Below are 24,811 nucleotides of genomic sequence, written 5' to 3'. Positions count from 1 at the left end.
TAGAAGCACCCCAGCCACACGTGTAATTTAAACTTTTCTAGTAGCCACATTAAAAAAGCAAAAAGAAACAAATGAAGTTAACTTTAATAACATATTAACCCAATGCACCCAACATAGTATCATTTCAACACATAATCGATATAAAAATTACTGAGATATTTTACCTTTTTTTCATACTGCCCCTTCAAAATTCAGTGTGTATTTTAATCTCTATTTGTACTAGCTACATTTCAAGTGCTCAACAGCCCCCTGTGGCTGGTGGTACTCGTTTTGGATAGTGCAAGTCTAGAACGAAAAGGGTAGTATTTGAGGCTGGGCAAAAACACTCTGGTAAGAAGTATGATAGAACACACAGAAGTAAGGGGTATGTACATGAAAGCATCGCTATTTTTATGAGTCATGTGTGTTCTCTGTTCCTTATGGTTTTCCCCTAATATGTAGAGCAGCTTTTGAAATTCTCATGTTTCTCAGCAGTGTCAAGGTCCTACCTCCGATTCTAGGAAGGGATTTTCAAGGAAGAGCAAGCAGCTCATCTCCCTGCCCCCACCCCTCCAGGGGAATCCCAAGGTTGGATTCTCAGCACAGAGCCCCTCCCTACTTGGGCCTTCCTTCCAAAGTTTCTTGTGAAATCTCTGGATTTTGTTTAAGAAGGAAGTTGCTTTTCTTCACGATTCCTTTTCAAAATTTTCATACCTTGGCTGCCAAAAGCAAAATGTATTTGCTTTACAATAATTATTACAGCCAAAGCCACCATACCTCCTGGATCTTTCCAGCATGGTATTTTTAATATTGTCTCTTTCAGTCCATGCATCTTGAATTTTGGTTCAAAAAATAGGATCGCTCTGTCACACTCTTGAGTGTGAAATACTGGAGAGTGCTATGGTGATCAACCAACTGGCGCTCACCAGTTCCTGGAACTTAGAACTCCATTCTGGATACTTCCCTAGAAAGGATTTCCGTAGACTGCTCCTTTTCCTGGGGAGGCCATGTCTTTTCAGATGGAAGGAGAGCAATACGGTCTTTCCTTCCCGTGAGCCCCAGTTTATGCTACTATTGAGAGATCAATCTGAGTTTTAAGGGGTGCTTTTTCCAATGGAGAGACTTAAAGTTATGTTGAGGCAGCAAAGCTTTCTAAGAATGTTTTTTTGGCAGGCTGATAAAGAAGGATTTAAAAAAAAACAAACCAAAAACGATAGAGGCCCGGGACAGTGGTGTTAGCAGCTGGGACACTAGCCAGATATTGGTGCTCACAAATTGGGGAGGACAATGGACTTTACTGTTAACTATTCAAAATGCTGTTCACGTTCTGTAATCGTCAACTAAAATTATTTCACTTTCAAGGTCTAGGCCAGTCGGGGGTGGGGTGGAGGAGGGCTGTTGCAGAGAGCCTGACTTCCACGGCGGGCGGCCCGGGGGAAGTGTCCCAGTGTCCCAACAGACAGGCCCTCCCGCCACTGGGCGAAGGGCACCGAGAGGCAAGGGAGGGAGTCCGAGAGCGGGGCGGGCGGGGGGGGGGGGCTCGGGGAGAGCGCGTCACTCAGGTTTTCCTGGCTGCCAGTCTCCCAGCGTCCCCAGCTTTCCAGGTAGGGACGCCCCCTCCCACGCAGCGCGGTTCAGTCGGGTGGGAAGGAGGGGCTGGCCTCCGAGCGCCCGCCCCTCCATCTATCACATGGCCGGAGAGCCACAAAAACAACAGCTTTGGCCAAGACCGTGACTTCAGGAAAGGAAACCCGGGGCTCTCGCAGCCGGCCCCCACCCCATGGAGGAGAGTTTTCTTGAATCCTTTGGGAGGCTGAGCCTCCAGCAGCAGCAGCAGCAGCAGCAACCTCGGCCGCCGGCCCCGCCGCCCCCGCGTGGGACACCTCCGCGCCGCCACAGCTTTAGGAAACATCTCTACCTCCTGCGAGGCCTCCCGGGCTCGGGGAAAACTACACTGGCCAGGTAATGACATCGGCCTGGGCGCCGGCGCGCGGACCCCGGCCGAGCGAGCCCCTGCCCCGAGCCGCTCGGCCCCGTGCCCCCCCCCCCCCCGCGCCGCCGCCGCGGCCGCCCGGGGTCCTGGCCCCGGCCCGAGCCCGGCTGCGGGGGAGCCCGCGCCGTCCCCGGTGCCCGCCTGGCCGCGGGCCGGGAGAGGAGGGCGGCCCGTCCTGTTTGTTTCCATGCTGCGCTTTCCCGGGAGAACGGATTTCGGCACTGCGCCTTGCGCAAGCCCCAGATGGCACCGGCCCCTGCCCGGCCGCCGAGCCAGGCCCCGGGCCAGCCGGGCCGAGGGAGCCTTGGCCGCCCCCAGCCCGGGGTCGGGAGGCCCGCAGGGATTCTTCTTCAGGAACCCCGGTGGCGACTGCAGAGAAAACCGCGGGGCCGCCCGCTAGCGCGCAGGCACTCGCCACAGTGCGTCAACAGGCGTTTTAAACCCGAGCGGAGACGCGACAGGGCCAGGGGGCGGGGGACCCAAGGCAGCAGTGGCCGCGGCCGGGGGGCGGGGGGCGGGGGGGGGGCGTGCGGCCCGCGTTGAAAATCTAGCGGATTAAGGCAGCGCTGCGTTTGCTTTGGCAGCTGCGAAGGCGCACAGGTGCAAGGGGGAGGGGGCCGGCGCGGCCGCGGCTGGCGGTCATTGACAGAGCCTCGTAATGGGCGCCCAAATTCGTTTACTCGCGAATTGCGTAAGCGGCCCTCCCGGTACAGGTCAGCGCGAATTACGCGGGCTTGTTGCCTGCCGCCTCGGAGCTGGGCCCACCGCTACAGCCTCAGTTCCCACCACTCCCCGCCTTGCACTTGATGCTCCGGCAACGTTGAACTGTTTTCTCTCCTTGCTTTTGCTGACGCTGGCCCGCCTGCCTGGCTTGCCTTCCGCCTACCTTTGCCCGACTGATTCCACTAGCCCTTTAAGGCTCGGATCTGTTACCTTACCCAGCAGCTACCCCTCCCCACCAGTAGATGCTCTCTTCTGGGCTCCTTGGCTTCCTGTTTACACCTCTGTGACTGCGCTTGGTTTTACACATGGTTTTGTTTACCCTTCTTCAAGTTTCTTGAAGCTAGGGGCAATGGCAGAAGTAGTGCCTTGCCGTCAAAGAGCTTTCCATCTCATTAGAGAAAGAAGGCTAGCCATAGAACCGTGGACCTGCTACAGGAGAATCAAGGTAGCATACTTTCAGGAGCTGCTTTGGATGATACACAGATGATACAAAGATGGTGAGAGCAGGATCTGGGTCCACGGGGTCAGGGAACTGTGACAGCCTTGGTGATGTGCTGCCAGCTTTAATCAGGATTCCTGGCTGATTTGTGGAGTAAAAGTCTTTAGCCAAACAATATTGCTACATTTTCACAGATTAAAGGATGGGTGACTTCCAAAGGGTCATTGGTGCCCTTTCCTAAAACACACACATTTCAATAGACCTGCTGTCTGGTTATGGAGGTGGAGGGCGGAGAGTGGGGGAGGCTGCTTAGAACGCAGCAGAACTTGGATATTTCATGCTACAGTCATGGTGGGTACATCTGTTACAAACTAAGTATCTTCTGAATTCAAATCCCATTTAGTTTCACTTTGACTTTGCTGATCTGTGGCCTGTGGCACACTGAATGTCAAAGAAGGAAGTAAACATCTTTGGCCAGATTTTGTTTTTAACTACTCAGAAGGGAAGTGATAGGATGAGTTGGAAGGAAAGTGCATAGAATTGAATGTCAGAAGCCATGGGTTCTGGATGTTAGACTCCTCATCTGTAAAGTCAGTGGGTTGGCCTGGGTGGTCTTTAAGGTTCCTTCTGGCTCTAACATTCTACACTTTTAGGATTTTAATTCCTGGTTGACATTTGGCTAAGCAGAAGACACCGGATGAGAGACCAGCTTATTAAAGAACATCTCTCTAGGGACGACTGGCGTGAGCACTGGCCTGGGAGTCTGAAGATTGTGCCTTTAGATTCTCTTCATCACGAAAGCTGGTGACTTTCGGCAATCACCTAGCTTCTCGGGGACTCATTTTCCTTATGTGTGAATACTAAGAAGGGATTAGATGAGGTGATCTGTTGAAGACCCTTCTGGTTCTTAATTTCTAGTTGTCAGACTTAAGCACGGTTTAACGGCTAGGTAAAGAGCTCTGACCTTGGAGTCAACTTATGGCTTCCAGTCCAAGCTCTGCCACTCACTAGCTATGTATGATCTTTCCTCGGCTCCTCTGCACCTTGTTTCCTTCTGTGTTAAATAAGGATATCTGCTCTGTTCACTTCAGAAGACTCTTGCAGAGGTTAAATGTGTGTGAGAGAACTCGCTAAACTTTAACGTGCTATATACATTTTAAGAGGTATTAGTTGCTGCTTCAGACGTTGATCAGCTGAGATAAATCTTCAAGGTGTCACTTGGGAGAAGCCTGGCCCTGAAATGAAGCAGGCAGCTAGCTGGAAGTTGACTTTGTGAGTTCTCCCGCTTGGGACTTCGGGAGGCAGAGGAGCCTTGGCACTTTGGGGGGTGGGCGGTGCATTTACAAAGCAGTCTGGGGAGTAAGCAAGGAACCAGGCCACAGCTCAGCAAGAAGGGAGGCCTGCAGTAAGGACAGAGTGGTATGGTGGATGTCACAGGCCGTGGTCCTCAAGGACCTGCCTTCGCCTCTCTTCTGGGGCGTCGGGTGGGCGAGAGAAGGAAAATGGCAAATTGTTAAAAAGTACACATGTGTGGAAAGTAGTAAAACTGTAAGGCTCTCTTATGTATTGTTGGATTCTTGGAAATTCATATTTTCTTCTATGTATTTTCCAAATTTTCTATAATGAATATGTATTTTTTGAATCCGAAAAATAAAAATTTAAAAAATTGGAGGAGATCGTTTTTACAAATGTGGGTTCTTCTTTTTCTGCTGTTATTTCTCATTTGATTAAAGAAATAATAAAAGTTATTGAAATTAGGATATGTCTTGTCTTCCAAATCACTGTTAGATTTTTATGCTTTTCAACCAATATGTTTTTATAGTTTGAAGGGGCTTGAATGTTGAAACCTTCTATTTAAATTCTTTGGACATATTTAAAAAACAGAGTTTTACCAGGTTTAAAAAAAATTTGAGTACAACAGAATACTAAAAACTTAGCATGCCCCCTAAATCTGTTTTATCACCTCTATTTCATGGAAAACAAAACAAAACAAAACACAAACCACAAACATTTCAAAAATAGTTTCTTACCATTGACCTGTAATTCCTACTTCCAGGAATTCATCCTAAGGTAGTAATTGGACAAGCTCATGAATATAGGGGAGTGTTCATCACAGAGTTTTTTATATGATAGAAAAAAAATGTGAGCCAACTTAAACATACAGAAATAGAGGATTAGCTTATAAGTCACGCAGTCATTAATGGGAACATAGATGTATTTGACATGCAAATATATTCATTCCCCTCATTAAGTTAAAAAGCCTAATAACAAAGCTGTCTATCAAAAAATCCCATTTTCTGTTCAAAGAAAGAGGGTCTACATATACTCACATGAAATGTGTAAAAAGGTATCTGTTGGTGGTTGTTGACATTAGATAGTAGGATTATGGACTTTTCCTGCCAGACTTACTTTCTCATTTTTCTATGACAAATATGTATTACTTGTTAACTTTTTAAAGTTGAAAATAGTTTTGTGGAATGACTTGGCTAGATAGACTCAGGTTGTGTGACAAAACACTTACTAAATAACAAGATGAATGTGTCATTTTCTATATGAAAAATCTTTCCTAGGTTTATTCTTAGTTGGAAATATAGTAGGAGACTTTTTTAATACACAAGATTGATTGTAATTACTTACTGTTATTAATTTTGTTATCAAGTAATTATTAAATATTTTGTTAATTATTAATTAGCATATGAACTAGCATGTGCCACTTGATTCTTTGACACCTCAGGTCTTTTTCATTCAAATGGAGCTAATATTTCATTAATAAGTTTTTTGTGGGGATTTAAGATACTATGGTAAACAGTGATCCTGTAATTATATGTGTGAAAGCACTGTGGAATTCGTGGGCTACATAAATACTAACTCTTGTTAATTATTCACTAATCAACAATAATAGCATTTGCTGGGTACTTAAAAGACTATTAGTACTTGCTCAATAAATAAGATTAAGAGAAGGAGCTCACAAAAGACTAACAAATGGAAAACAATAATCAATGCACTACTGTGGGTAAGTGAGCTCTGATGGGGAAGAGCATTTTATGTGCTTTTGGTGTTCAAGACCAGGTTGGTCACTGAGGATGGTTAGGAAGATAGGAAAACTCTGAAAGAGATCGTCTCTGCCACGTGGGAATGGTTATTGAGCTTGGCCTTGACGATGGGGAGGATATGGCTGAACAAAGAAAAAGGATTAGCGACATGAATTGGGAGAACTGGGTGTTCTAGGCTAGTGAGGAGGATGGCTTGACTGAGTGGACGGTTCATATCTGTGAATGTGTTGGTTAGGTTAACACAGAGCCAGATCACCGGAAACATCAAAACCTGCACAAAGGAGTACCGAGTTGATAGAAGAAATAGGATTCCAGTCCCAAGACCCTTTCACTCTGAGCAGATGATCCAGAACTATCTGTTTCCACAGCTGCACTGAAAAACTCACCTGGATCTGCATCTATCCTTTCCTCTTACATCAATGAAAGCATCTGTGGACGATTTGTTTCCCTCTATGCTTTGCAATGTGTGTGTGTGTGTGTGTGTGTGTGTCTGTGTGTGTGTGTGTGTGTGTGTGAAAATATCCCCCCTTTGGGGCCATTTTAACCATTTTTTAAGTGTGCAATTCAGTGGCATTAATTATATGATGTTGGGCAACCATCACCAGTATCTATTTCAAGAAACTCTACCCATTAAGCAATAACCCCCCCATCCCTGCTTCTCCTTAGCCCCTGGTAACCTCTGATCTGTTTTCTATTGTTACGTATTTTACTACTCTAGATACCTCATGTAAGTGGAATCATAACAATATTTGTCTTTTTGTGTCTGGTTTATTTCATTTGGCTTAATGTTTTCAAGGTTCTTGTAGGTGGTAGCCTATATCAGAACCTCATTACTTTTTATGGCTGAATAATATTCCATTTCATGGATATACCACTAAATTGTCCATTTGAAAGGAAATGGCAAGAGTAAAGGGTGGTCTTTCCTTCTGTTTTTAGGCCTTATTTGAAAAGTGTTGTCAACCTTATGTCAGTTCCCTGGAATTTCTTTAAATCTTTATATCTCAGTCAAAGTCTAGGAACCATGCTCTAGTACATGTTGCATCTTTTGCCATGTTCCGGTTCCCTTTGGCAGTGTCACAAATGGTTTGCAACATGGATTCAGTCGGGCGCAAAGGATGTTTGCCGACAGCTATCTTTTCTTTTGTTCATGTCTCTGGATAACATGAAATTTTCCACTGAGTGAAATACCGTTTCATTATTTTTTGGCACTAAACTTTCCAAGGAAGCGAGAGGATGCTTTCCTGACATGACACAATGATAAGACAGAGGCAAGGACGAAGGTATACTTTGCAAGCGGACACGGTGACGTGTGGGAAGCAGTGAGAAGGGATCAGTTAAGTTAGCTAACTGTAGTAGTGAGAGGTTAAAGCCCAAAGCATACTGTGCTCCATGGCCTACCCGGCCAGCAGGCTTGGGCCATGCATTTTTATTTATGAGGCCAGGGCTCTTATAAATAAAAGCAAGGTCAAAATAGAAAGTTTGCGGTATTCCAAGTCTGTGTATATGAAAATAAAGGATCAGGTAGGTGGACATATCAGATCTTTATTCACTGAAGTCTACTTGGAGAGACTACTAGTTTTTTTTACATTTTTAATGATTTTCCTAAGGTGGGTTTTAAGCTTCTCTGCTGAGCTCCTTCTGAGAGTCCTTATAACGCCTCTCTCTGGAGGTTGGGATGAATAAGGACTATAAGGACTATAGGCTTATAGACTATAAGGACTATAAGGACTATGAATATGAATAAGGACTATGCTTTAAATGTTTCACAGGGAGGAAGAATATACAGTGCGCTATGTGTTTATAATTACTTGGTGGAAAGGCTGCCCAGCTATACAGGAGATTCTCCACCATCGTAGTCCCGGAGCCATTGGGAAAGTAGAAGAACACGCTGCTGAATTGGACCAAGATAATATTGCAGGTGTGGTTTATGACTAGAGAAGCAGTAGAAATAGAGGAAGAAATGAAAGGGGAAGAATGTGTTCATAGGAAGATCTCAGACATGCACAAGATGTTCCCTTAATCTAATCCAAGCCTAAGACACTGAGAAGTTAGACATCTTGATCAGGGTCACAGGGATGACTTCCTATTTCTAGTGCAGAGCTTTTACTTCTGCACCAAAGGAAGAGGCCACTGGGAGTGACCTCGTGAGAGACTAATGAAGTTGGTTTTGAATTTGTTGTTTAATTAAAAAACGCTTACGTGGTCTATTAAAAGGGCTAAGTTTACCTGGATTAACTCTTAGAGTAAGAAAGTCACCTTTTATTATTTGTCATTATTGATGATATATTTCTTTGGCTATAAAAAATACCAGGGAATTAATTTTCTTTATTAATGTGGTACCACTGGGACAATGGGAGGGGATGATTTAGATTTTTTAATAAGTACTCATATTTATCCTGATTATGGTATGTTGGAGAGAGATGTAGTCAATGTCCAACCCCCTGAGGGTCTGAAGCCCCTTCCTCATCTACTCACAGGATAAGACATTTGTAATTCAATCTAGTGACTTAGTTCCCTCTTGGCATTTCAATGAACTCTTCTCTATTTAATGGCACCATTCTAGGCCCATTCAGACTCTAGAGGAACCCAATAAGGAATTGTTTGTTTTCACTCCAAATTATCTAAAGAGACCTAGGCTCTATGGATTGAGGACATTGTACAATAAGGAAAAACTGACCTAATTTCTGATTGTTCCTTCATAAGGATCTCTATGGCATCATGTGTATGACTTAGGGAGAAGGCTATCTGGTTTTATCAAGGTAAGAGCCGGGAAAAGAGAAGGGAGAAAGGAAAGAAAGTATACATTTATTGAGTGCTAACTGTATGCTTGGCAGTTTATAGACGCTGGCTTATTGGATCTTTACAATAACCCTACGATATGGTTGATTTCATTTTATAAGCGAGGAAATTAGAATCAGAGAATCATGCACTTGGTCCTGAGATTCCAGATTTTGTAATACACAAAGTGGTCTTACCTACTAGGGATGTTCATGAACAAACACACATACATCTGCTTTTCATAGTTACTAGGGAATCCTGTTGAGGCGTGATTGTATAGCGAGGATATTTCAATGTTCTTTTTCACACTTTTTAAGGATATTTTAAGAGGGGCTTTCTCTGCTCTCGAAAGTAGCACCTCTCCAGCATTCTTTGCCCTGTACTTTGACTTCCTTTTCTCCCTTACACTAGCACCCCCTGACATATGGTCACTTATTTATTATCTATTTATTTTACTAGAAGGTAGCTTTGTGAGACGTGTTGTGAGCTCCTTGATATCAGGAAATATTTTTTCTTCAGCTTCTGAGAGAAGGTCTGGCACTTAGTAGGCCTATGTCACTAAATATTTGATGGATTTGTCAGTGCCAGAAGCTTCCTAACAGTTGCCAGCTCAGTTGTCAGCATGGGACTTGCGTAAAGCACAAAAGTGAAAAGGAGATTATTCACACAAAGCGAGGTGTAAAAGAATGAATGGGCTGTGGAGAATAGATGAGAGAAACAAAGCACAGGTACAGCCATCCGCTCCAAAGTCCTCTTCCATGGGTACACAAGAAAATCCTTCCTGTGTTTTACACGTGAAGATGTTGGATGTGCCACCTTCACCACCCAGGAGTCACACTAAAAAGGGGTTTAAAAATTAGAATCAAAGATGCAGCTGCTTTCACAGAGAAGCAGCAGCCAACGGTTTTCCGTTCAACCACTGTTCTGTTGTCTATAACTGACTTAGGACATCTTGGGAAAGCACAGCAAAAAACAAGTTAACACTGAGGTAGGTGTGCTTCTGATTCCTCCTATTCTGAGCATGGCTGAAGTTACCAACAATAGAAACATGGGGACACCTGTACCATTGCTAGATTCTACAGAAGGGAGTTGTTCACATACAAAAAAAGGAAGTTCTCATAGGTAGAGTGGAGTGGGATGCACTGGCCCTTGAGGGCTATCTGGGAGTCTGGTAGACATTCACATGCCCTCCTTTGGAGGCACGAGGGGTAAGAGCAAGAGGGAGCAGTAGGACAGACTGGGAACTCCTTGCTGCAGTCTCCTTAGCCACGGTGGCTTGGTGGTATCCATGGGGCTGGCAGTGGTTGAGTTGCATCTTTCCAACTCTTTACAATAGGGCAAGGTTCAGCTTTGACATGGTGTTTGGAAGCACCAACAAGGTCAAGCCACACCAGGCCTCAGGGGAGACTGTCCCAAGTCATTAACAGCCGTGGTTCCTTCCCCATTCTCTTCAGGGTGTTGGGTCATAGAACTTGTTCCTTACTTCCCAGTTTAAAGCCCTTGAGGAGGGGGCACGTGGCTGGCTCAGATGGTCGAGCGTCTTACTCTTGGTTTCGGCATAGGTCATTATTTCACAGTTCCTGGGAAACTGACAGCACAGAGCCTGCATGGGATTCTCCCTCTCTCTCTGTGCCTCCCCTGCTCGCTCTCTCTCTCTCTGAAAATAAAAAAATAAACATTAAAAAAGAAATAAAATCCTTGAAAAGAATACCAGTAACATCAGAGGAAGTACTGGGATCCAAGAAGAATCCTCTCTTCCAGTCCCCTTTGGGGGTAAACCCAAGGGTTAGGTAAAATTCTCAATGTACAAAGATGAGTAACTAGAAATTCTCCTCATAAAGTTTGGGGCTATATAAAATGAGTTTGCATAATTAAGGAAATAGAGCTTAATATTCCAGAACCATTCATACCTTCAGCAGGTGTTTATTGAGTATGTCTCATGTGCTTGACATTCTTCTATTTGCTTAGAATACAGCAGTGAACAAAACATTCCTGCCTTCATGGAACATATATTCTATCAGAGAAAAACATTTTTCTGAAAGGAAGAAACTTTTAAACAACACCTGCTCTGTTCTTTCAAAAAACAAAAAAGGATCCCATAGCTACTCCTCTTGATGTATATAGCCTCAGGAAACATTCAACGTATGCATGCGAAGGGAGATAGGCACAATGATGTTCATTGAAACTTGTTCATAGTAAGGAAAACTGCAAACAACCCAAATGTCACTAGAGAAAAGGATAAATGAATGTGGTTTGTTTGTTTTATAGCACTCACGCGTAGTGGTTTAGTGTGCAGCTCTGGGGCCGGAAGTCTAGGTTTTAATCTAGCTGTAGCACTCAAGGGTCTTTGTTTTTTTCCAGTTTTAATGAGATATCGTTGACATATGACATTTGTTGTTTAGATTCCACATATAAGTGAAATCATTTTTGTATTTGTCTTTCTCTGTCTGACTTATTTCACTTAGCATTATAGCCTCTAGGTCCATCCATGTTGTCACAAATGGGAAGATTTTATTCTTTTTATGGCTAATATTTCATATATACACCACATCTTCATTATACCATTCATCTGTTTATGGACGCTTAGGCTGGTTTCATATTTTGTCTATTGTAAAAAATGCTGCAGTGAACATGGGGATGCATATATCTCTTCAAATTGGTGTTTTTGTTTTCTTCCAGAAGTGGAATGGCTGGATCATATGGTAGTTCTATTTTTAATTTTTTGAAGAACCTCCATACTATTTTTCACAGTGGCTGCACCAACTTAAAATCCCACCAGCAGTGTCTGAGGGTCCTTTTATCCACATCCTTATCTTACTAAAAAAATAAAAATGTTTTATTTCTTTGTGATAATGGCCATTATGCCTGGTGTGGTGTGTGGTGATATCTCATTATGGTTTTATTTACATTTCCCTGATTATTAGTGATGTTGAGCACCTTTCATGTTTCACCTGTTTCATGTTAGTGTAGGTCTTCTTTGGAGAACAGTCTATTCAAGTCCTCTGCCCATTTTTAAATGAGATTTTTTTTTTAATAATAAGTTGTGTAAGTTCTTTATACATTTTTTTTTTATTTTTGTTCAAAGCAAATTATTTATTTCAACTCTGTAAATGTTCACAGCTTTGGGGAATAATTTTAAATTTATCTTTCATTATATCTTATTATATCCAAGTTGCCAAAGTATTGATAACTTATTTTTTTTTTAATATATGAAATTTACTGTCAAATTGGTTTCCATACAACACCCAGTGCTCATCCCAAAAGGTGCCCTCCTCAATACCCATCACCCACCTTGCCCTCCCTCCCACCCCCCATCAACCCTCAGTTTGTTCTCAGTTTTTAAGAGTCTCTTATGCTTTGGCTCTCTCCCACTCTAACCTCTTTTTTTTTTTTTCCTTCCCCTCCCCCATGGGTTTCTGTTACGTTTCTCAGGATCCACATAAGAGTGAAACCATATGGTATCTGTCTTTCTCTGTATGGCTTATTTCACTTAGCATCACACTCTCCAGTTCCATCCACATTGCTACAAAGGGCCATATTTCATTCTTTCTCATTGCCACGTAGTATTCCATTGTGTATATAAACCACAATTTCTTTATCCATTCATCAGTTGATGGACATTTAGGCTCTTTCCATCATTTGGCTATTGTTGAGAGTGCTGCTATAAACATTGGGGTACAAGTGCCCCTATGCATCAGTACTCCTGTATCCCTTGGATAAATTCTCTTTATACATTTTGGATATTAACCTCTTACTGGATGTATGACTTGCAAATACCTTCTCCCATTCAGTAGATTTGCCTTTTTATTTTGTTGATGGTTTCCCTCAATGTGCAAAAGATTTTTAGTTTGATGTAATTACATTTGTTTGGTACAGCTTTTGTTGCCCTTGCCTAAGGACACGAGTCCAAAAAAATATTACTAAGAATGATGTCAAAGAGCTTACTGCCTGTATTTTCTTTTTGGAGTTTTATGATTTCAGGTGTTACATTCAAGTCTTTAATCCACCTTGAGTTTATGTATGGTGTAAGAAAATAGTCCAGTTTCATTCTTTTGCATATGGTGTCCAGTTTTTCCAGCATCATTTATTGAAGAGACTGTCTTTTCTCCATTGTATATCTTGCCTCCTTTGTTATAGATTAATTGGTTATACAAATGTGGGTTTATTTCTGGGCTCTCTATTATATTTCATTGATCTATGTGTCTGTTTTGTGCCGGTAATATATTGTTTTGATTAATATAGCTTTGTAGTGTAGCTTGAAATCAGGGAGAATAATACCTCCAGCTTTGTTTTTCCTTCTTAAGATTGCTTTGGCTATTTGGGGTCTTTTGGTGTTCCATACAAATTTTAATATCATTTGTTCTAGTTCTGTGAAAAATACTATTGGTATTTTGATGGGGATTGTATTGAATCTGTGATCGCTTTGGGTAGTATAGACATTTTGACAATATTAACTCTTCCAACCCATGATCACATTGTATCTTTCCATTATTTGTGTTGTCTTCAATTTCTTTCATCAATAAAATCTTTTTACAGTTTTCAGAGTACCGGTCTTTAACCTACTATGTTAAATTTATCCCCAGGTATTTTATTCTTTTTGATGAAGTTGTAAATAAGATTGTTTTCTTCATTTTTCTTTCTGATAGCTCATTATTAGTATATACAAATGTAACCAATTCTGCGTGTTTTGTATTTTGGAACTTTACTGAATTCGTTTATTCGGATAGTTTTTTCTGGTGGAATTTTTAGGGTTTTCTTTATAGAGTATCATGTCATCTGTAAATAGTGACAGTTTTACTTCTTCCTTAACATTTTGAATCAAGCATTTTATTTTTCTTATCTGATTGCTGTAGCTAGGGGTTCCAGCACTCTGTTGAATGAAAGTGGCAAGAGGGGCAAGAATTTGTCTTGTTCCTGATCTTAGAGGGAAAGCATTTAGCTTTTCACCATTGAGCATGATGTTTATCATGCTGTAGTTTTATCATATATGGCCTTTATTATGTTGAGGTATTATGTTCCTTTTTGGAAGTTTTTAATTATAAATGGATGTTGAAGGTACAACCCAAGGCAAGCACTGGAGTGAGACAAGGGCCACCTACAGTTTGGCCCTCCGGCTGCAGGTTCTTCCCATCCCTGGGGCCTGGACCATCTCATCCTACGGTCTCCCTCCAGGATCCACATACCAGGCCTCCACTTTCAGCTGTGTTCTTGGCCTCATGTCTGGGACCCCAAGGAGGGCTGCCCAGCCTAATGCCTGGAAGACCTTGCTTGGGCCACACAGGCTAGCTACCATGGTGCCTAGCGGCCAGGAGGATAAAAATGGATGTTGAATTTCGTCAAGTGCTTATTCTGTAACTAATAAGTTAGCTTATTCTCTAATTAGATGCTCATATGATTTTTATTCTTTACTTTGTTAATGTGGCATATCACGTTGATTGATTTGCCGATGGTGTCCCATCCTTGCATCCCTGGAATAAATCCCACTTGACCATAGTGTTTGATCTTTTTAACATATTGTCAAATGTGGTTTGCTAATATTTTGTTGAGGATTTTTGCATCTATGTTCATCAGGGATGCTGGCCTGAGATTTTCTTTCTTTTGTGGTGTCTTTGTCTGATTTTGCTATCAGGATAAAATGAGTTTGGAATTGTTACTTCCTCTTTAATTTTTGGAACAATTTGAGAAGGATAAACACTAACTCTTCTTTAAGTGTTTGGTAAAATTCACCTGTGAAGCTGGTCTGGAATTTTGTTTTTTGGGAGTTTTTAAATTACTGATTCATTTTCATAACTTGTAATTGGTCTATTCAGATTTTCTGTTTCTTCCTGATTCAGTTTTGGAAGGTTGTGTGTTTCTATGAATTTGTCCATTTCTTCTAGGTTGTCCAGTTTGTTGGCATGTAATTATTTGTGATAGTCTCTTATAATTCTTTGTAGTTCTGTGATGTTGGTTGTAACTTCTCTTTAGTATCTTATTTTATTAATTTGGGTCCTTTCTCTTGTTTTCTGGAGGAGTCTGATAAATCTTTTTTTCTTGATGAAGTTTATTGATTTTGTGTATCTTTTCAAAGAACCCGCTATTACTTTCATTGATCTTTTCTATTATCCTTTTTAGTCTCTATTTCATTTATCTCTACTCTGAGCTTAATTATTTCCTTGCTTCTACTACTAACTTTGGGTCTTGTTCTTTTCTTCTTTTTCTAGTTCCTTTAGGTGTAAATTTAGATTGTTTATCTGGGATTTTTCTTATTTCTTGAAATATGTCTGTATTGCTATGAATGTCCCTCTTAGAACAGCTATTGCTGTATCCCATAGATTTGGAAAGTTGTATTTCCATTTTAATTTGTCTCAAGGTATTTTTTGATTTTCTTATTGATGTATTCATTGACCCATTGCTTGGTTAGTGGCATGCTGTTTAGTCTCCAAATGTTTGTGTTTTTTCCAGTTTTCTTCTCTTAATTGATTTCTAACTTCATACCGTTGTTATCAGAAAAGATGCTTGATATGACTTAAGTCTTCTTGAATTTATTGAGACTTGTTTTGTGGCCTAACATGATATATCTATGAGAGTGTCCCATGCACACTTGAAGAGAATGTATATTCTGCAGTTTTTGGATGCAATGTTCTGTATATTAAACCCATCTGGTCTGATGTGTTGTTTAAGGCCAATGTTTCTTTATTGATTTTCTGTGTGGATGATCTATTCATTGATGTAAGTGGGGCATTAAAGTTCCCAGTATTATTGTATCACTGCCAGTTTTTCCCTTTTTGTCTGTAAATATTTGCTTTATCTATTTAGGTCCTCCTATTTTTTTTTAAATGTTTACTTATTTATTTTTGAGAGAGAGAGAAAGTTAGAGAGTGAGCACAAGTGGGGGAGGGGCAGAGAAAGAGGGAGACAGAGAATCCAAAGCAGGCTCTGAGCTGTAAGCAGAGTCCCATGGGGGTTCAAACTCAGGATCTGTGAGATCATGACTTGAACCGAAGTTGGGTGCTTAATTGACTGAGCCACCCAGGAGCCTCTAGGCACCTGTATTTATTTTGATGCATAAATATTTATGAAAGTTCTATTTTCTTCTTGGATTGACACCTCTATCGTTATATAATGTCTTTATCTTTTGTTACAGTCTTTGTTTCAAAGTTGGTTTTATTTGATATGAGTATTGCTATTCCAACTTTCTTTTCTTTTCCCTTGGCATGGAATGTCTTTTTCCATCTCTTCATTTTCAGTCTGTCGTTAGAGCTAAAGTGAGTCTCTTGTAGGCAGCATATAGTTGTTTTTTTTTTTCAAGTCCTTTTTTTTTTTTTAACGTTTATTTATTTTTTTTGAGACAGAGAGAGACAGAGCATGAACGGGGGAGGGTCAGAGAGAGGGAGACACAGAATCTGAAACAGGCTCCAGGCTCCGAGCTGTCAGCACAGAGCCGATGTGGGGCTCGAACTCACGGACCGCGAGATCATGACCTGAGCCGAAGTCGGCCGCTTAACCGACTGAGCCACCCAGGCGCCCCCAGCATATAGTTTTATAAATATTTTTTAATGTTTATTTTTGAGAGAAAGAGTGTGAGTGGGGGAAGGGCAGAGAGAGAAGGATACACAGAATCTGAAGCAGGTTCCAGGCTCTGAGCTGTCAGCACAGTGCCTGACATGGGACTTGAATGCATGGACTGCAAGATGATGACCTGAGGCCAAGTCAGATGCTTAACCAGCTGAGCCACCCAGGAGCCCCTAGATATGTTATAAAATATTTATTTTCAGAGAGAGAGAGTGTGAGAGCGAAGGCGCTTCTGTGAGCAGGGGAGGGGCAGAGAGAAAGGGAGAGAGAGAATCCCAAGCGGGCTCCACGCTGTCAGTACAGAGTCTGATGAGGAGTTCAATCCCAAAACTGGGAGATCATGACCTGAGCTGAAATCAAGAGCCAGATGCTCAACCAGCTGAGCCACCTGGGCTCCCCCTATAGATTTTTCAAAAATCCACTCAGCCACCCTATGTAATTTTATTGGAGCATTTAGCCCATTTAAAGTAATTATTGGTAGGTATGTACTTACTGCCATTTACATTTTTTTTTTTTCTGGTTGTTTTTGTGTTCTCTGTTTCTTCTCTTGGTCTCTTGTTGTTTGACGGTTTTCTTTAGTGTTTTGGGGCCTTTCTCTTCATTTTTTTATGTTTCTATTGTAGGTTTTTTATTTGTGGTTATGATGGGGTTCTTATATGTAGACCTATATATATAGGTCTATATATATATATGGATTTACTTTTCAGATGATAATCACTTAAGTTCTAACACATTCTAAAAACACTACATTTTCTATTTTATTCTATGTCATTTATTTCTGCTCTAATCTTTATTATTTCCCTTCTTCTGCTGGCTTTGGACTTTACTGATAAACCCCTAGCCAGACTTATCAAACAGGAAAGAAAAAAGACCCAAATAAACAAAATCACGAATGAAAGAGGAGAGATCACAACCAACACCACAGAAATACAAACAATTATAAGAGAATACTATGAACAATTATATGCCAACAAATTGGGCAGTCTGGAAGAAATGGATAAATTCTGAGAAACATATAAACTACCAAAACTGCAACAGGAAAAAATAGAAAATTTGAGCAGACCCATAGCCAGTAAAGAAATTGGATCAGTAATCAAAAATCTCCCAACAAATAAGTCCAGGGCCAGATGGCTTCCCAAGGGAATTATACCAAACATTTAGAGAAGAGTTAATACCTATTCTTTTGAAACTGTTCAAAAAAAACAAAATGGAAAGAATACTTCCAAACTCATTCTATGAAGCCAGTATTACCTCGATTCTAAAACCAAAGACCTCAAAAAAAGAACTGCAGACCCATATCCCTGATGAATATGGATGCAAAAATTCTCAACAAGATACTAGCGAATCAAATCCAACAATACATTAAAAGGATTGTTCACCACAATCAAGTGGGATTTATTCCTGGGATGCAGGAGTGGTTCAAAATCTGCAAGTCAATCAATGTGATACACCACATTAATTAAAGAAAGGATAAGAACTATATGATTCCCTCAATAGATACATAAAAAGCATTTGACAAAATACAGCACTTTCTTGATAAAAACATTCAAAAAGGTAGGGATAAGAAGGAACATACCTCAACATCATAATAGCTATATAGAAAAGACCCACAGCTAATATCATCCTCCATGGGGAAAAACAGAGAACTTTCCCCTAAGGTCATGAACACAACAGGAATGTCCACTCTCACCACTATTGTTCAACATAGTGTTGGAAGTCCCAGCCTCAGCAACCAGACAACAAAAAGAAAAGGCATCCAAATAGGCAAGGAAGAAGTCAAACTTCCCCTCTTTGCAGATGACATGATACTCTACATGGAAAACTTGAAAGACTCCATCAAAAAATTGCTAGAACTGATACATGAATTCAGTGAAGTCACAGGATATAAAATCAATGTACAGAAATCTGTTGCATTTCTATACACCATTGACGAAGCAGCAGAAAGAGAAATCAAAGAATCAAGCCCATTTACAATTGCACCAAAAACCATAAGATACCTAGGAATAAACCTAACAAAAGCGGCAAAAGATCTGTACTCTGAAAATTATAGAACACCTATGAAAGAAATTGAAGACACAAAGAAATGGAAAAACATTGCATGTTCATGGATTGGAAGAACACATATTGTTCAAATGTCTATACTATCCAAAGCAATCTGTATAGAAATCTTGCAATCCCTGTCAACACCAGGACTTTTCACAGAGCTAGCACAAACAATTCTAAAATTTGTATGAAACCAGAAAAGACCCTGATGAGCCAAAGTAATGTTGAAAAAGCCACGCAAAGCGGGAGGCATCACAATTCTGGACACAATTCACAATTCAGCTGTATTACAAAGCTGTAATCATCAAGACAGTATGGTACCGGCATAAAAACAGACACATATCAATGGAACAAAATAGAGAACCCAGAAATAGAACAAGTATATGGTCAACTCATCTTTGACAAAGGAGGAAAGAATATACAATGGAAAAAAGTCTCTTCAGCAAATGGTGTTGGGAAAACTGGACCGTGACATGCAGAAAAAGGAAACTGGACCACTTATACCATATACAAAAATAAACTCAAAATGGATGAAAGACCTCAATGTAAGACAGGAAGCCATCAAAATCCTAGAGGAGAACACAGGCAGCAACTCTTTGACCTTTAGCAACTTCTTACTAGATATGTCTCTGGAGGCAGAGGAAACAAAAGCAAAATGAACTATTGGGACTACATCAAGATAAAAATCTTCTGTACAGTGAAGGAAACAATCAACCAAACTAAAAGGAAACCTACACAGAATGGAGATGATATTTGCAAATGACATATCCGATAAAGGGCTAATACCTAAAATCGATAAAGAATTTATCAAACTCAACACCCCAAAAATAAATAATCCAGCTAAGAAATGGTCAGAAAACAGAAACAGACATTTCTCCAAAGAAGACATACAAATGGCTGACCGACACATGAAAAAATGCTCATTACTCACCATCAGGGAAATAATATCAAAACTACAATGAGATATCACCTTGCACCCGTCAGAATGGCTAAATTAACAACTTAGGTAACAACAGATGTTGGTGAGGATGCACAGAAAGGGAACCCTCTTACACTGTTGGTGGGAATGCAAACTGGTACAGCCACTTGGAAAACAGCCTGGAGTTTCCTTAGAAAGTTAAAGATAGAGCTAATCTACGACCCATCAACTACACTACTAGGTATTTATTGAAAGGATACAAAAATACTGAGGGCAAATACAATGTTTATAGCAGCACTATCAACAATAGCCAAATTACGTAAAAAGCCCAGGGGTGCCTGGGTGGCTTAGTCAGTTAAATGTCCAACTCTTGATTTTGGCTCAGATCATGATCTCATGCTCTTGGGATTGTGTGCTGGGCATGGAGCCTGCTTAAGATTCTTTCTCTCCCTCTCTCTCTGCCCCTACTCTGCTTGCATGCAGGCACTCACCACCCCCTCTCTCTCAAAAAAAAAAAGGGGGGGAAGATCCAAATGTCCATCGACTGATGAATGGATAAAGACGAAGTGGGGTGTGTGTGTGTGTGTGTGTGTGTGTGTGTGTGTGTGTATACACACACACACACACACACACACACACACACACACACACACACAATGGAATATTACTCAGCCATCAAAAAAGATTAAATCTTGCCATTTGCAGTGATGTGGATGGAACTAGAGTGTATTATGCTAAGCAAAATAAGTCAGTCAGAGAAAGATAAATACCATATGATTTCATTCATATGTGGAATTTAAGAAACAAAACAGATGAACATAGGGGAAGGGAAGGAAAAATAAAATAAGATAAAAACAGAGAGGGAGGCAAACCTTAAGAGACTCTTAAGAGAACAAACTGAGGGTTGCCGGAGGAAAGTTGGGTGGGGGGATGGGCTACATAGGTGATGGGCATTAAGGAAGGCACTTTTTTGGATGAGCACTGGGTGTGGTATATAAGTGATGAATCACTAAATTCCACTCCTGAAACCAATACCACACTATATGTTAACAAACTTGAATTTAAATAAAATCTTGGAATTCAAAAAAATGAAATAAAAGCATTACATTTTTTTTTAACTCCCCCCACCCATGTTTTATGTTTTTGATGCCATGTTTTATGTCTTTTATTTTTAGATCTTTAACCTCCTTGGTTAAATTCACTCCCGAATATTTTATTGTTTGTAACACTATTGTGAACAGGATTGTTTTCTTTATTTCTTTTTCAGATGTTTTGTTATTACTATATAGAAACAACCAATGTTATTTATTTATTTATTTATTTATTTATTTATTTATTTATTTACTTCTTTTATTTGAGAGAGAGTGCATGTGCAAGTCGGGAGGGGCAGAGGGAAAGGGAGAGAGAATCTTAACCAGGCTCCAGTCCCAGGCCCAGGGTGGAGCCAACATGGGGTTTAATCTCAGGACCCCTGAGATCATGACCTGATCCGAAATAAAGAGTGGGTCACTTAGCCGATTGAGCCACCCAGGTGCCCTGAAACACAACCAATTTCTGTACATTGATTTTGTATCCACTCACTGGTCTCAGTTGCTTCATCTGTAGCATAGGGGTTACTAACAATACAGTACTTATCTCACAGGTCTATTTGAGCATTATAGGAGAAATGTAAAGCCACGAGAATAGTGTTGGAACACAGTAAAATGTTAGCTACGTTTGCTGATAACTACATAGCAGTTAAAAGGAATGGATTAAGTCTGTATATAAACATGAATAGATATAAAAAATACACTTTCCCTTCATTTACTCGTTCAACAAATATTTATTGAGTGCCTACTATATTTCGGGCAGTCTCCTAGGTACCCGAGAATAATTACTGAAAACAAAACAAAGATTGTGCCCTCATGGACCTTGTATGCCACAGGTAGGGAAGCAGATGTAAAGTATAGGGAAACTGGATATTATGTTAGGAGGTGATAAGTTCTCTGGAAAAGAGAAAAGAGAAATAGAGTAAAGGTGTTTGGGAATGCCAGAGTTAAGGGCAGGGAGGTTAGCTGAATTTTAAGCCAACAAAACAAATATAAGAAAATGTTAACAATTATCAGCTCCAGATGGTATGTATACAGATACTTGTTAGATTATTATTTTTTCCTTTTCTATATATTTAAAGTTTGTTTTTTCTTGAAAATTTCTCTCCATGGTGTGAGATACAAAAATAATAATAGGTATGAGACATGAAGGGAGTTGGCAAGGAAGCAGAAAAAAATTAAAAACGAGCTAAATGAGATCTACTTTTTAAAAAGTATCCAAGGAAAATGTTGGATTTTTAAAGTCTGTTAGAGATGGAGGTGAATAGAATCACAATACAGAAAATCAAAGGGTAATATAGAAGACAAACGTGAGAATAAATATAAATAAAACCATAATAAATATAACCAAAGCAACGATTACGGGTATAATAGCACATATTTCTGAGCTGACGACCTGAACAAAAATGATAAAAATATAAACCCAGTACTTAGACATAACCTGGTAAGACTGTTGCAAAAGCTGTTAATTAACTACCTGAATTTCCTTAATTACTTTTTGTTGGGTGTGGCAGCGTGCCACTTTCTTTTTTTTAGTGTTTGCTTGTTTGTTTATTTTTGAGAGAGAGAGAGCAAGCGAGCGAGCAGGGGAGGGGCAGACAGAGGGAGACAAGAATCTGAAGCAGGCTCCAGACCCTGGTAGCACAGAGCCTGACGCAGGGCTCCAACTCACAGACCTGCCGTGAGATCGTGACCTGAGCCGAAGTCGGACGCTCAAACAATTGAGCCACCCAGGTGCCCCAGTTAAACTCATTTCTAACTAAAACATAGGTGAACTATAAACATCTGTGGGAAAGGACTGTAATCCAGTAATTCTCATCAAGCCAAACTGCTGATGTGTAAAGACAATAGAAGGTCTTTCTTAGATCCACAAGAGCTGGCAAAGTATCTGACACCCAGGTATCTGAACTCTGTGTAGACCCGAGGTAAAATTTAGGCAGCACAGCATCCAAGCTGTGTAAACCTGGACCAGTTATTAATATCTTGAACACTTAGTTTATCTAAAAACTAGAGAAAATATTATTTACTTCATAAGACTGTTATAAAGGTTAAGGAGAGATGATACACGTCAAGCTCCTTGTTTAGTACTCAGCACTCTTGAAAAGAAAAGAAAATTTATCGGAACAACCAATTTTAGCCCACCATGAGAAGAATCAAAGACATCTACAAACGGAGATCTTTGGGGCACCTGGCTGGCTCAGTAGAGCATGTGACTCTTGCTGCTTGGGTCGGTTTGAGCCCCATGTTAAGTGTAGAGCTTGCATAAGAAAGTCCTTTTATGTGGTAGTGTTCAGAAATGTCTCTGCAACAAAATGAGAAGATAAAAATATAAATCGTATAAAGGAAAAATTCACAACTACTGAATATAATAAAAAAAGATACTGGAAAAGAAGACAATGAAGAATTTACACATCAACCTTAGTGGAAAAAATAGAAAGTCCAATAACAGGCCTCATTATTTGTTATCACTTAGTATATAAAGAAAGTATTTCAAAACAGTGGGGAATTGGCAAATTATTCCGTTAATGGATTCGGGATGACTGGTTTTCCACGTGGAAAAAAAAATCTAGTTAGATGCTTAACCAATACATGATACCAAAATAAAATTTTAGATGAACTGGGGAATAAAATGTAATAGAACAAAGATGAATATTTATATAAACTTGGAGTGGGAAAGATTGATGTAAATGTATCATCAAAAGCTGAAAGTAGAAAATAAAAGATGGATACATGTGCCTAGAAAAATTTCTAAAAATTCAGACTTTTATGTCAGAGTTTATCATAAACAAAATTAAAAAGATTACATATTCAGTAAGAAACAGATAACATTTATTAACTAAGGACATGAAAATGCAGTTCATAAAAGAGTACCTCTAAATAATTAGAAAATGTAAAATAATCTTGCTGATAATCAAAGAAGTTGGGGGCAAAATAAATGCCTAACTGTAGGGCATTAGCGAAGTAAATTATGGTATATCCATATCAATATTTGTGTCATAGTCATTAAAAATAATGTCATAGAACTGTATTTCATGAGTTGGGAAATAATAGCTTTGGAAGTAAATTTGGTGAAAATTTGGTATGCTCTATATTATGTTTCTATTTTTATGTACAAAACATCAGATACAAAATTCTATCACCTATCTACCTACCGACTCATCTACTCACCCAGCTACCCATCTTTCTATCTATTTCCTGGAAAGAAGGTCAAAATGTTAATAATTATTTTTAGATGGGGGAACATAGAAACCTCCCCTTTTTTGCAGTTTTCTGTTTAAAAAATATTCTGCAGTGAATATGTATGTCTTTGCTAATTAGAAAGGAAAAGCGGTATTTTTAAGGTTGTATAGACAAAGGGGCATATATAAGACACAGGGGCCAACTTGAAGGGATACCTCGTGGCCAAATATGGGACAATTTGAACATCATAAAGAATAAGGATGTTAAAGATTACTAAAAGGGGAGAGAAAGTTCCTCTTTACAAGACAATGCCACAAAGGAAATATAGAAGAAATTACATAATGAGAAAAATCAACATTCTGCAGTTCCTGATGTAATACTTGGTTCAGGCGGGGTCAGCAACGAATGTGAAGATCACTGGGCAAAAGGCTGGTGGGCAACAGGCTCCTTACCTGGGGTCTGACAGCTTCACGCCCACTCCCACCATCCCTGTCCTGCCATTACATACATTGCAAGAGAAACCATGTTTCTTTAGGGTGGAGAGATCTGGCTGACACCCCCCTTTAGAAGCCACGTGACCAAATTGAACACGACGGTAGAAACTGTTATTACGTGCAAAAAGAGGTACACAAACGTTACCTCTGTACTTTCCTTCTAAAAGTGTGTAACCTGGATCTAATCGTGAGGAAATCATCAAAATAACATAGAATGTGGGGTGTACTTAAGCCAACTGATCTGGACTCTTCAAAAAGGGAAACCAAAGAAGTCACAAGGACAGTTCTAGATTAAATGACACAAACATAATAACCAAATGCAGTACGTGACCCTATGAAAGATATTATTGGGACCATCAGGGAAATTTTAAATTTTTAAATTTAAAAATTCAATTGACATTAGCTATTATAAATTAGTGTCCATTTTCTAGATGTGATAATGTTATTGTAGTTATGTAGGAGAATGTTCCATAGGAGATACTTGACAAAGAATTTAGGAAGAAAGTGTCATGCCTGCAACTTAATTTTCAAATGGTTCATCAAAAATTCATATGTGAGAAACAAATGA

General features: G+C 40.1%; 2 protein-coding genes across 8 annotated transcripts in view; both read left to right on the top strand.

The window, feature by feature from the left end:
- The window catches only part of LOC102966143 (NEDD4 binding protein 2 like 2), a 105,837-nt gene that overhangs the window by 76,908 nt on the left and 4,118 nt on the right, over positions 1-24,811 (top strand). For 4 of the 5 annotated variants that reach the window (XR_006221299.1, XR_006221312.1, XR_006221281.1 and 1 more), the window contains one exon: positions 7,957-10,542. The gene's annotated coding sequence lies outside the window, so the exon portion shown is untranslated. Of the gene's footprint in view, positions 1-7,956; positions 10,543-24,811 lie in introns of those variants that run through there. The other variant, XR_006221283.1, reaches the window with a different exon arrangement.
- The window catches only part of N4BP2L1 (NEDD4 binding protein 2 like 1), a 32,816-nt gene continuing 9,532 nt past the window's right edge, over positions 1,528-24,811 (top strand). For 2 of the 3 annotated variants that reach the window (XM_042997417.1, XM_042997370.1), the window contains exon 1: positions 1,528-1,941. In XM_042997417.1, the coding sequence (XP_042853351.1) occupies positions 1,760-1,941 (182 nt within the window). In that variant the 5' untranslated portion in view covers positions 1,528-1,759. The remainder of the gene's footprint in view (positions 1,942-24,811) is intronic. The other variant, XM_042997326.1, reaches the window with a different exon arrangement.

The sequence above is a fragment of the Panthera tigris genome, chromosome A1 (assembly GCF_018350195.1).
Source record: "Panthera tigris isolate Pti1 chromosome A1, P.tigris_Pti1_mat1.1, whole genome shotgun sequence".
Lineage (NCBI taxonomy): Eukaryota > Metazoa > Chordata > Mammalia > Carnivora > Felidae > Panthera > Panthera tigris.
Note: the sequence above shows the minus strand (reverse complement) of the source record. Positions and strands in the feature narration are given on the sequence as shown.